The sequence below is a fragment of the Pituophis catenifer genome, unplaced genomic scaffold (assembly GCF_029215685.1).
Source record: "Pituophis catenifer annectens isolate HBS135680 unplaced genomic scaffold, rPitCat1.0.hap2 SCAF_1, whole genome shotgun sequence".
NCBI classification, from domain to species: Eukaryota; Metazoa; Chordata; class Lepidosauria; order Squamata; family Colubridae; genus Pituophis; species Pituophis catenifer.
Genome location: NW_027256881.1, coordinates 107,601,738 through 107,615,918, shown reverse-complemented (window position 1 = coordinate 107,615,918; position 14,181 = coordinate 107,601,738). Strand labels below are relative to the sequence as shown.

General features: G+C 34.5%; 1 protein-coding gene across 1 annotated transcript; it reads left to right on the top strand.

Moving 5' to 3' along the window:
* Positions 1-1,989: 1,989 nt before the first annotated feature.
* FUT9 (fucosyltransferase 9) lies at positions 1,990-10,394 on the top strand. The gene is made up of 2 exons (XM_070953908.1): positions 1,990-2,038; positions 9,310-10,394. The coding sequence occupies exon 2, from the start codon at positions 9,318-9,320 to the stop codon at positions 10,392-10,394; it is 1,077 nt and encodes a 358-aa protein (XP_070810009.1). The 5' UTR covers positions 1,990-2,038; positions 9,310-9,317.
* The last annotated feature ends 3,787 nt before the right edge of the window (positions 10,395-14,181 follow it).

The following is a 14,181-nucleotide window of genomic DNA, read 5'->3' as shown; positions in this document are numbered from 1 at the left end:
AATATTTATAAAATGTGAAGGGGTGTACTCACTTCCTTGACATACTGTACTTCAGCAGCACTTACCTAATTCCTTTCTTCAGCCTTCAGTTTTTTTGTTGCTTTTATGTCTCAAGCAATACCCATTAGCTTCTGGGTATAGATATTCAGGTTTCTACTTGCACTGTGTCTTTCAAAAGGTAATAGGATGTCTGGTATATTTTCCTACCAAAGCTTGAGGCAAACAAGGAAGTCATTGTTTCAGGTATGCCTCCTTCAGGGTTAGATTCTACAGAAAATAGCTTGAGTAGACCAGTTATATCCAGGTTCAGGTATATTACATCAGTACCATGGAAAGCTCAGAGTGAGATCTCGTTTTTATTTAAAGTAACCACCTTCTTCTACTCCTACCCTCAAAATGACGCTATAGAGCACTGCACACCAGAACAACTAGACATAAGAACAGTTTTTTCCCGAACGCCATCACTCTGTTAAACAAATAATTCCCTCAACGCTGTCAAACTATTTACTAAGTCTGCATTACTACTAATCTTCTCATCGTTCCCATCACCCATCTCCTTCCACTTATGACTGTATGACTGTAAATTTGTTGCTTGTATCCTTACGATTTATATTGATATTGTTTCCTGATTGCTTATTTGTACCCTATGACTATCATTAACTGTTGTACCTTATGATTCTTGATGAACGTATCTTCTTTTATGTACACTGAGAGAATATGCACCAAGACAAATTCCTTTTCTGTCCAATCACACTTGGCCAATAAAAAATAAAAATAAAAATTCCTAAGGTTTTCTTAAGTGAACCCTTCATGCATATTTCTGCATGAAGGGTTCACTGAGGTAGATGCTTTATTTAGATGTATGACATTATTTGGCTAGTAACCAAAACAAAGTTTGTTATAATGAAATCAATATCTTGTATTTTTAGGCATCTTTGTCCAGATAAAGTTTTCCAAGTTTCCAGATTGGAAATTTGAGAGAAAGAGAGCACATTAGATGGTGATTTTGATTTCATTCTACAAATTTCAGTCTATTGCTATGGTGATCATTATGTTTATTAGTGTAGTTTTGGTCTAAGTTGAAACCTCTGGCTCAAGAAATATAGTAAACCAGTATAGAGTATACCATTGTTCCTTGTAGTTCTTCTGATAGCTTCAGTATTAAATGCAGATTTAATGACATTCACATGCAACACATCTTGCATCTGATCAATAGCAAAGATCTGCATGCTGCAGTTTTGAGAACATGCAGTTTCTACAAACTTGTTTCAGATGTCTTTGTGCCAAGGAGTTTGTTTTGATGGCTGCTGTATTCTGAGTTATCTTATTCTATTTGTATTCCTGACTCCTTAATTCAGGAAAAGTCTCTTCCAGTGACTTTGCTTTGTTTTCTTTAACTCCTCACCAATTCTATTACTCAAACATCTTAATGTTTGTTTGCTGGTGGCTTTCAACAAATATACTGTATACCTTCCAGATTAATTATAATGTAATTCTCTTCATTTTATTTCATTTCTTGATAATTTGGACTGTGTGTACATGTGAGAGAGAAGGGGGAAGAGAAAGAGAGATTTAAATTATTAGCTTGATGGATAGTATAGCTAATTTAACAGTAACTCTTTTAAAAAAAATCTTCTATACTGTTTTCTGTACCTTTCAAGCCCTTATTTGGAGCTAATAGGCCAGAGTTTTAGGTAGAAGGAAGAATAGAAGACAATAGCTTTTTGATGAAGCACATTCTGTACAATCTCCTCTTGCTTCCTCCAAGTCATAATCAAAATAGCTAGGAGTAATAATGAGATAAGCATCTAAGGTGAGTCCAAACTTTAGGCTCTTTGCAAAGACACTCAGAATCACCGTATGATCCTCTATTGGCATAACATTAAAAAAATACATGAATTAATTTTTCAATAGAATTATAGTCATGAGCATCAGAGATACCTGTATTTAGGATCGTCTTTGTCATGTTTTTATTATTTTTGTACAGAAAAACGGTCCTTTTTCCAGCAAAATGAAAACTTCAAGCCTCTTGAATACAGTAAGTTGCAAAACAATTATTCTTTTTGTTTCTGTCCCTTTCTTCTTTAGTTTTACTACTAAGTTCTCAAAGCAGTCCAAAATAGGCAGTGCCGGCTGGCGACCCCCAGGGGGAGAGCCTTCTCTGTGGCAGCGCCTGCCCTCTGGAATGACCTGCCCCCTGAGATACGCACGATATCAGACCTCCGGACTTTTCGTCGGGCCCTGAAGGCACACTTGTTCCATCTAGCTGGGCTGGATTGATCCCATCCTCTCAGTTTTAATTGAATTTGGTTTTAATTGGGTTATTTTAATTACTGGGCTGAAATTATTTAATTGTTTTTAAACTGTTTTTTTTAAATTTTATATGTTATGTTTTATCTCGGCTGTGCACCACCCTGAGTCCCGCAGGAGAAGGGCGGTATAGAAATATAATAAAATAAATAAATAAATAAATAAATAAATAAATAAATAAATAAATAAATAAATAAATAAATAAATAAAATGCATATTTGTTAAATCAGTTAAACACTATAATATAGTATAAACTATATGCGGAAATTATTCGTTCATATTGTAAAAATAGATAACTTGGCACTGAATGTACTGAATTTAACATTCTTTCAACTGTGCCAGAAAATTCTTGATTTGCCTTAGGATATTTCAGCTTTATAAGAGCTTTTTAAAAATAAAACAGTTAAAGTATCATTACAGAGATTCAGGTTTGCTGTATTCTTTCTGTATATTCTGAGTGGGTTATTATTTAAGTATGAATTTGTGATTAGAACCTGTATAAACAAAACAGCTTATAGTTTCTGTGAGTTTCTGTAATCAATACCCTGTTTCCCCCAAAATAAGACATCCCCTGATAATAAGCCCAATTGGGCTTTTGAGCGCATGGCAATAAGGCCAAGCACTTATTTCAGGATTCAAAAAAATATAAGACAGGGTCTTATTATCGGGGAAACATGGTAGGAAGTGGGGGATTTTGTATTTTTCTTATTCTGAAGCAAAGCTGCACTGTCTCCCTATTGGTCTCCGGTCACAATTCAAGATGTTGGTTATTGCCTTTAAAGCCCTACATGGCTCAGGGCCAGGTTATCTTCGAGACCGCCTTCTACAGCATAGCTCCCAACGACCGGTAAGATCCCACAGAGTTGGTCTCCTCCGGGTCCTGTCAGCTAAACAATGCCGGCTGGCGGGCCCGCAGGGGACGGCCTTCTCTGTGGCTGCCCCAGCTCTCTGGAACCAGTTACCTCCTGAGATCCGGACCATCCCCACCCTATTGGCCTTCCGAAAAACGGTGAAGCGGCTTTTCTGGCAGGCCCGGGGCCGTTGATCTCGCTGTTGCGATCTGGCAAGATCCAGCCATGAATGGTGTGAATGGGTTTTAATTGTTTTTAATATTTTAATTTTTAATGTTTTTATATATGGTTTTTAAATGCATTGTAAGCCGCCTTGAGTCTTCAGAGAAAGGCAGCATACAAGTTGAACAAATAAATAAATAAAAATAAATAAAATAAATTCACTATAGTTGGAAATCAATAACTATACACGTGTGAAGAGATATTAACTCTTTATAAATACTAAAACTTAAAATGGTATAAAAGGCTAAATGTAAAATAAATATGCATACTTATTTTGGACAAAGCAGCTTTCCTTTTTAATTTTAAAAATAAATGAAATGATCCTAAACTTTTCAGTACTTGTGTAGAATTGGATAAAATATGCAAACTCCTGAAATATCTATTTTTCACTTAAATATGTTTTGCAGAAGAAGAATTTTCAAAAAATAAACTTTATAGATTGGTAGCATGTTTTAAAAGTATGCAATTATGTCTGTGTTTTTGTAAACAATTTTATGAAAATAGTAGGGCACAGAAGAGGCCTCAGCTACAATATCTGATGATATTTATAAAATTCAGACGGTTTTTTACCTTTGTGCAAGGGAGTATTCATATTTGCAAAGCAAGGGATCTTATTTCATTCATTTTTGACACATGAAAATATCAGAACATGTATCCTTATGGATGAGATGTGAAAAAAATATTATCACAAATGCAGAAATTAGGATGAATGGAAAATAATCCTTTTAAAAACTTTCCTCCCAGTACACATTTTGGTTTAATTGCTATATACTGTAAATGCAATAGAAAAGTTGGGAACTTCCAGTCTTTTCCAACCAATCAATCACTAAACATCATATTAATTTTATTTTTATCCCATATTTATTACTTTTGCAAATAACACAAGATGACAAACATATCCAACATACCTTCCTCTTCCTATTTTCTCCACAACAATCCTGTGAAGAGGATTAGGTTGAGAGAGAGTGCCTAGCCCAAAGTCAATCACCCTCTTTCTAGACTGGTTCCTTAACCACTAAATCAGAATGTACTATGACTGAAGAGCACTGGGTAAATACAATTAGCTGTTGTTTGTTGCAAAAATAGTCACAAAATTTCTGCATCCCTATCTTTTTACATTTATTTATTTATTTATTTATTTATTTATTTATTTATTTATTTATTTATTTATTTATTTATTTATTTATTTTTGCATATGAAGAATTTGTGGCAAAATTGTTTTAGACAATGTCTGTATATTTCCAAAATTTTTATGAATGTTCCAGATGGCTCTAATTAAGTTGGTTTTGGAGGAATACGACTTCATTTTGAAATTATTCAGGTGTTTCTGAAATTAATCCAATTTATATTATCTTCAGTGCATATCCTGTATACAATAAATCCATACTTGTGTTCTCTAATGAAATTTCCCCAATTTGAAAAAATAGCTTTTGTTTTATTGGAATACAATGCATAATTACTTGGGCATGCCATACCTCTAGGGCAGATTCCTTCCTATATATTCAGAATCAACAGTCATGTGGCTGGAGATATGCTCAGGGGAATATTGAACAAAGACTGCAGTAACAACATTTTCCTTACCTCCAGGACCTATTGGTTAGGAGGGGGAAAACCCAGGGAGCTTATTTCCTCCCCTCTCAGGATCTCTACCCCCGGCGGCCATAATAGTCACAGAAATAATAATACATACTACAACAATTGCATTGGCTTTGAATCAGAGTTTAAATACAGTGGTACCTTTAATATATGTCTCAGTTCCATTACAACGAATTAGAGGTACTGTACATATTGCTAATCAATACAATTTCCCCAACTAATATAAGCAGAGAGGTTATCTAAATCAGATAGTTTACCAAATTTGTCTTGTAGCTCCTTGATTTCAGAAAGATTTCCCAGCATGGAAAAGATAGTGGTGTCTTTCTCCTTTTATTCCCCCAGATATAAGTTTGACTCTCACCTTATTGCTTTTCTGCAAGACCTTGAAGACATAGTTTTGTCAGCAAGTTTGAGGATCTCGTTCAGAGCCAATCTAGCAGCTTGTCTGATTCTGTTGTTGCTGCTACCGTGGAATAGGTGTTGGAGTGGTGAATTTTAACTGTGGATTTTTAATGTTCTACGTCGCCCTGAGTCACTACATGTGATTTGGACAGCTGTATTCATTTGTTTAATAAATAAAGAGTGATTGAAGTATCAGGGGGAAAACGCAGCACAGAAATTAATCTGTAGAAAGGAGAAGTTCTTACACCCTTCACATATTTTCCCCAGTTTATACCCAGTGCTCCTCTTTGTCTCCTATTTTATAACTGAAAACATTAGCTTGATTTTTCAACGGACTAGTGCTACAATTTCACAGTACAGTTTTGGAAGAGATTGAAGTGTTTGGGGTAGTACTTGTTAATGGAAGTCAATCTACATGATTCTTGATCATTGTATTCATCAGTCACATCTTTATCTTCTACTGATCTTTGATACGTCATTCCTTCAATCCACCCTAGCATTCTGTTGCAGTTCCATATACCTGTGCAGCCAGAAGGACTGTGTGTGGATGCTTCATTAAACTGGCTATTTATCATGCAATTCATTAAGCTCATTATCCATGATGATCACTAGAAAAGGTCATTCTTCTGGGCAAGCCTGCAAAGAGATTGCATTCCAATCAAGTGTAGATTTGCTCTGATTCAGCTAGCCCTTGATTTCCAGGGGGTATTGTAGCTACTCTTCCTGCATATCCTTCCTGCATTAATATGTACAGACACTTTCTATGGCAACCTAAAACACTCCGTTATTAGTTCAAATAGGACTGTCGTTTCCCACCTAAAAATGTCTTTAGAAATAATGCTACATTATGATGTAATTCCCCGGGCCATTCTGTTTTAGGAATGCAGCCAGATCTGCCTTATTGATACCTGAGGCAGAAACAAATCCCATTTGATTGCTAAAGTAGCCAAATAAGATAAGATAAGCATTGTAGAATAAGTCAGATTTTCTTCTTATGGCCCACGTATGATTTTGTAGAGCCATTCAGAGTTTTTTTTTTAAAGGGGGAAGTTAACAAAAAGCTACTCACAGATATTAGAATAACTGAATGTGCTATACCAGAGTAAAAACATGCGATGTATAGAATTAGATGTGGAGAAAACTGGGGGTTTTTTTATTTAAAACCTGACATACTTTTTGAATAATCCCTGAAATCTCTTGGCAGTATTAAAATTCAATCAGTTTTTACCATGTATGAAATAGTAGCTGGATGGTGAAAATGAAATGAGGAATGAATGGACATATAAGTATTATATGTGACTAGCATAGAGTATGTGAACGGGTTGTGAAAACAAGTATTAATATGAATGACCTAAGTAAACAGCAAGTAAATGAAATGGTAAGTAAATGGCATACAGTACATGAATGAGGAACATTTATTAATATTTTAGAGGAAAACAAATATTAAAATAAATACTTTATTTTAGAGGGTGGGCAGTATAGCGTATAGTAAAAGGAATCTCTGTATATTTGCAAGTAGAGCCTACAGCCTACCAGTCAACATCAAATGTCACCTTGTAGACAGAAAAAAGTTCCCACTTTTATTTGTAATCCATAAAAGTAAAGGGCAAAACAAAGTTTCCCCAGCATCAACTGGTGTGGCAAATCTGTGCAAAAATATACTAACTTGACAGTTGGAATCATGCATTGTGCTTTGCGGAGGCCTACTTTTAAGGCTAGCCTGGAAATTTTAGAGAATGCAGAATTCTGACACTTTAGGGGAAGTGTATATTATATAGGAGTAGATACACTGATTGAAAGCATGTTTGAGTGAACATGAAGGTACTTGACCTAAATGGATTTAAGAGTACCTGATTGTTTTGCTTTTATTTTCTGGGCATTAAGATTACTGGGGTATCATTTTTATGGTCTCACATTTTTCAGGAATTCTCTGCCCAGTAACCTGAGACATGGTGTTCATGATAGAGTTCATCCAATTATAGAATTGCTTTCCAATTTAATTAGGGTTGGTATACAGTTTTCCGTGTGTGATGCAAAATTAATTTGTTCATGTTGTCTATTTTTTGCAGAATTTCTTCTGCCCTGTCTTTTGTTTATTGTTGCTGCTGATCCTTTTTGCTGGTTTTTAAAATTGTATTTTTTTTTTTTATTTCTATAGTCACCTATTTCAAGAAGCGATTCTGGGTGACCCACATCATAAAAAGTAAAAATGTTTCAAATAATCCAAAATAAATATATATGATTGCCAAATAGAACTACTCTATGGATGCTAATACAGACAAGAAATGGGACCCTTAACACACTCAGTGCCCCAGACCCAGGTGCACAACTAGTCCTCATGGTTTAAAAAAGGTCAGCAGGGTCAGAATAACAGAATTGAAAGGAACCTTGGAGATCTTTTAGTCCACTGCCTGCTCAAGCAGGAGATCTTATACTATTTCAGACAAATGATTGTCCAATCTCTTCTTAAATTTGGTGCACCCACAACTTCTGCAAGCAAGCCGTTCCACTGATTAATTAATCTAAATCAGGGTCATCCTGGTCACTTAAGGGAGTATGTTCCAGAGCTATGGCAGAGAAAGCACACCAGATTACATTCCTTGGTTGATGGGATCCATAGCATATCCAATCTGTAGAACCAAACTGGATTAGGTATGAATGGTTTTAAAGGTGAAAACCAGCACCTGGAATTGCACTTGGAAGTACACTGGCAGTCAGTGCAGCTCATATAGCAACGATGTTGCATGTATCAGATGTCCAGCAAACACTCTTTATTACCTATGCAGCTGAATTGTCTACCAGATGATGCTTCCAAATGTCCTTCAAGAGCAGCCCCATATGGACCACATTGTTTTAATTTTATGATTAAAATTGTTTAATCTGTAATTTTCTTTTAAAAAAATTCTTAAATTGGGATTGGGTTTTGTAGTGGTTAGGGTTAAATGTTTTAAATATGTAAGTATTTCCATTCACAAAGGAAGACAAAAAAAAAACACACAAAGAAAGCTATGTCCTAATGAGATGTATCAGAAGTGATTGCATATATTTAGCATGATTGAGCTTCTCTCTGCTCTTAAGAACTGAGGAATTTTTATGGCAATTAGGATTATTCATGCTAAGTGAAGATTTTATTCCTAATGTTCCTTGAGGTTCTTTATCTACCAGGCCAATGGACAGTTTCTTTAAAAGTTTGCCATTTTTAATCTAGCATAGAGCCATGTTACATTTTGCATAGTAATTTTTTTTCAAAAGCTATTGTTTTTACACCCTTTGCAGTGTATAAAATACTAATTGCTAAAATGTATGTTGGTAGTAATAAATGCACATTATATCTATTTTGGAGAGGGTTTCTTTTTTCATGTGTTATTTTATTAAGCACAGATGTGTTTTTATATATATGAACATATATTTCATATAAAATGAATAAAGGATTATTGAAGTTAGACTATTAATGCTAATATAATGTTAATAACAGTATCAAAATTTATAAATGTTAAAAAAGAGAAGGAAAAGGAAAATCCCTCTAAAAATAATATAAATATTTAATTTTTGACTTCTCCTGAAACCAGAAACAATAAAGGATTATCTTGAATACAGATGCAACTAACTGAATAATATTAATTTAACACTGAAATACAAATATACAAATACATGCAGCATAGTGATGTAATTGTTTTCATTCCACCTCAACACATATTTTCAATTCATTTGATTTCCATTTAGGTTTATGGTTCTTTCCCATTTAGGTTTATGGTTCTTTTCCATTATTTGTAATTTTTAGGTTTATCAATAGTGCATAATAACCATTATAAGTAATTTTGTGTCTCTACAACATGTTTTTTAAAGTAGCTCTTTTATGCATGCAAATTTTAATGTTCACCTTAATTTAAAAACACTGACTTTAAACTCTTTCTTCTTTTCTTTGTAGATCAAATTATGACATCATCATCCAAAGGAATTTTCCGGCCATTTCTATTTCTCTTCATTGTGCTTGGCTGTTTCATGGCCTGTCTGCTGATCTATATCAAACCCACAAGTGGATGGATCTCTAGTCCTATTGAATCAGCCAGCTCGGTTCTAAAGATGAAGAATTTCTTCTCAACCAAAAGTGATTACATTAATGAAACAACAATTCTGATATGGGTTTGGCCATTTGGACAGACATTTGATCTGAAATTCTGTCCCACTTTTAATATCCATGGATGCCATCTGACAACGGACCGCACACTATATAATCGGTCTCATGCAGTTCTCATTCACCATAGAGATATTAGCTGGGATCTGACTAATTTACCTCAGCAGCCTAGACCTGCATTTCAGAAATGGATCTGGATGAACCTGGAATCTCCAACCCATACTCCACAAAAGAGTGGTATCGAACATTTGTTCAATTTGACCCTCACCTATCGCCGGGATTCAGATATTCAGGTGCCTTATGGCTTCATGATAGTCAGCACAAATTCCTTTGAGTATGAAATGCCAAATAAAGAAAAACTTGTATGTTGGGTAGTGAGTAACTGGAATCCTGAGCATGCTAGAGTTAAGTATTATAATGAATTAAGTAAATATATAGAAATCCATACGTATGGACAAGCATTTGGAGATTATATCAGTGATAAAAATTTGATCCCCACTATTTCCACTTGCAAGTTTTACCTTTCCTTTGAAAATTCTATCCATAAAGACTACATTACAGAGAAACTCTACAATGCTCTTTTCGCTGGATCTGTGCCAGTTGTTCTGGGTCCTCCCAGAGAAAACTATGAGAATTACATCCCTGCTAATTCTTTCATACATGTGGAGGATTTCCTGTCTCCAAAGGACCTTTCAGAGTACCTTCTGATGCTTGATAAAAACACTAAACTGTATATTAGCTACTTCAACTGGAGGAAGGATTTTTCAGTGCGCCTTTCTCGATTCTGGGAATCACATGCATGTCTCGCTTGTGACCACGTAAAGAGACACCAAGAATACAAGTCTGTTGGTAATTTAGAGAAATGGTTTTGGAACTAAACCGTTATCCGTTTTTTCCTGCACTTTATATTAAGGGGGAGGAAAGCTGTCAAAATTCCAAGATGAGGAGAAGTGGGGGGGGGGAAAGTCCTGAGTAAAGCATTACTGTTTGTCATCTGGCCTTCTTCTCAATGTGGATCAATAATTCACTTAAAGCCTTGAAACCTTAACCACTCTCCTTCCTTTCCAGATAAAGATGTCTTTCAACAAAATAATAGTGGTGTTATTGGTCACTTTCTGTTTCATTTATTTGTTGAAGAAGTGCTCACCATCTTTCAGACTCTTCCTATATTTTATTGAGCCGAGATTTTGAAAAGGAATTAAGAGTAATAATCCAACATTGGCTTTCCCTTCTTTAAACAATCCAAACTGTGGTGACTTACTGTTACATTTTAATCATACATTTACTGTCCCATGTGGGAAACCAAAAAATAGCAACATTTGCAGGATGTACTTATGGGAGATATGTGAAATAACTTGGGTGCTTTTAAAGACCATGACATGGCTGCACAAATTATGCCATCCTGAACCTCTGCCACGACATTGTTTTATAGTTTGTTGGAAATCCTGCTATGTTTGACAGTGTTCACTGAGGAGTATGCTCTTATATACTATTTCTTGTTTCATCATTTTTGCAATGCTGCATCACTGTCAGTTACATAAGGCAATCATGTTTATATTGATTAAAGCAGGGTTTTTTTCTTGCAGGGCAGCAAAAGAAATTGGGGAGAGGGATACGAAGCTAATCAACATAAAACAACGGGACCAAACTATTTATTATGGTTTAACAAATATAATTTATGAAATAGAATGATACATCCGGATATCCAGAGCAATGTTTGATTTTGTTTTATAAACTAACTTTCTAAATTGTTTATAAATGGTTGTGTCTTGTAAATTGCTTTTGGTTGTAGAACATCTTGCTTACTCCATGGGAAGCAAGCTCATTCACAGTGATAGACCCTGGCTTCCAAATGCCAGACATGGTGATCAAAACTTAAATCGTATTTTTTTTTTTACTGTAATTGCACTGCAATGCTATGGATATTAGAAAGGAATGAGGCTTTGATCATTTAGTCACATCTTCCATTTTAAAGCCAGTGACTCCCATTGTGGTTGCTCCAATGGGAAGACTTGCATTCAGTTTCACATGTTTGGTTAATCCTTCATCTATTTCAATGATTTTTAAAAAAATCATTATAAAAAATGATTTTTTGTGTGTGGGAAAAAAAGTAACCAAAAATGGGAAAATTAAACTTGCACTGTAATGCTGGATAAAAATATTTATCAGTCTGGATCAGAGGAAGCAAACTAACCACTCGTTAGTCTAACTTATAAATGCATAAATCCTTAAAAGATGAGAAGCTTCCTTGGCTTTTGTACTGGTTTCCAAAAAAAAAAGTTTAAAAGCCAATCTAAGACAACAAATACTAAGTTTCATTGAGTTTACTTTTGTATTAATCCAATTTTGTATGCATTCCCCAAATTTCCATTTTGTCATGTTACAAAACTTACAGTATGGCAATTCTGAGTTTTTACCCAACTTTTTCCAGAGGTCCAATTTGTCTTAAGAAGGTCTTAAGGTCTTAGGTTTTAAGAAGGGCATAAGGGCTTAAGGCTAAGAGTTTAAGTAATGTTATTGTCCATAGTTTACATTTATTTCTAAAATGAAAACATGAATTGCATATGTTTTATGGATGATCACATTTTCCTGTTGACATTTTTTGTTCCCGAGCAGCAATAGGCATCACCTTCATAAAATGGAACACTGATGAACAATTATTGATGAAACATTTGAGAGTAGAGAAGAAGGCAAGTTAAGAGATTATCAGATTTATTAGTATTGCCAATATTCAGCAGAGCAGTTTGTTATTGTATGTTTGGTTTGGAAACGGATGACAGATGAGGAACTTGCTTCCATCTCTCATTATAACATATAGCTTTCAGTGACCAATAAAACATGTTAATTTTTAATTACTTTTACTAGTGAATACAATCTGCAGAATGGTAAGTAGTTTTCAAATTGCAGAGTACCATTAGGTTACTCTGTTCAGCATTTTACAGCAAAGAATTTAGGTTGAAGGTAAATATTTTCAAACAAGTATTTGGGAGATGTATTCAACCTTGGATTTCAAAATGTTATTAATTGACTTAACAGTTTGTGGCTTGATTTCATGTTCTTTTCTGAAGGGATTAATTCGGTTTGTGTTTAACATGGAATGAATATATATGTAACTTCTTCAGGCAATGCAAGCTGATAGTATGGAGGAGTCTTTATTTAGAGACTATACCTCCACACAGTTTTATCAGTATCAAAAAAGGAGGATTTAACAGTTAACTCAAAGATATTTCATAAATTATATTTTTTGCTATTCAACTAAAGTAGTCCCTTTTAAATATAGTTTAAATGTATTTAACTTCTGATAAAAAATAAAACACTGGACAATTAAGCTTACTTTTAGGAGTGTTTCTTGGAAATGATTTGTTATGATGTCATAGTGAGTAAAGAGAACCAGTTTGGTGTAGTGGTTTAGAAATCAGGAGACTGTGAGTTCTAATCCCACCATAGGCATGACAGCCGGCTGCCTGGCTCTGGGCCAGTCATTCTCTCTCAGGCTAACCTCTCACAGGTTTGTTGCGTGGAGAATATAGGAAGGAGTATTAAGTGTGTGTTCACTACCTTGAATTACTTACAAAATAATAAATATGGAATAAAATTCAAATAAATAATTGTTCACATTTTAAATTTGTCATAAATCCCAGAATCTGAAGAAATGGAATGACAACAGTTAGCCTCAAACATTAGAAAACAGGTTTTGTATGGTGATATTTCTCTCTGTGTGTACACACATGTGAATTTTTCACATAAGATTTTCTGGACTTCCAAGTTTCAATTTGTGAAATCAGCATTTTAAACTCAAAAATAACATTTAATTCAGGGGTTTCCTGAAAAAATAGTTGAGATAAAATGTTTAAGTCTATTCTCATGAGACAAGGATTATGTCTGATGGTCTCTGTCCCATTAACTTATTTGTTCATATCATACATACATACGCCACATATTTCTCCTGTACACTGCAGCTTTAATGACAGGGAAAACCAGCAAAGTCTGTCATGGAGGATCAGGCTTTTTTCTGTAAACAAGTTTCCCACCCAATAAAAAAATAGAGCAGAAATAACAAAATGGAAGGTGTTAATCTAAGTGGACTCTGTTTGTTCAATTGTATTTTCATCAGAAGATCCATAGCCAATGCATTGCCCCATAAATTTGCTCCATTCTCTGTAACATGTAAACATGTATGCAATGCTTTATAATCATCCAGTCCATGGTTGCAGAATTAAAAGATCCTGGTTTTTCCTCAGTGCTAAAAAAAATGCCCAAATGAACTTTTGCTATGTGAAATTAATTATCCAAGATTCATAGTACATATGTAATCAAACTTGGTGCTAATGTATCTTATGTTAACTGTTCTGTTTTGTCTGAATTCTGGACTTTCAAATTGTTCAACAAAATATTTAGATAAATGCATTTGCAAGGTTAATCTTTTCAATTTTTTAAAGAACATGTTCAGCAAGTTATAAATGTAAGAAATGTTACGTTCCTTTTGTACCAGTTGTAAATGGACATCATAGAATCCGTGGAAACTCATTCAAGCCAGTGGCCTCATGAGATACATAAAATACATTTAAGAACAAAAGGCCATACAATTAGAATGAAAACTGAAGGTGATGCTTCCTTAAGAATATGTTTATTTTTTCATATATTGTGTCACTTTAAAAGAATGTT

Coding starts and splice junctions, on each gene's coding strand:
- FUT9 (XM_070953908.1), top strand. CDS start 9,318: ATGACATCATCATCCAAAGGAATTTTCCGGCCATTTCTATTTCTCTTC.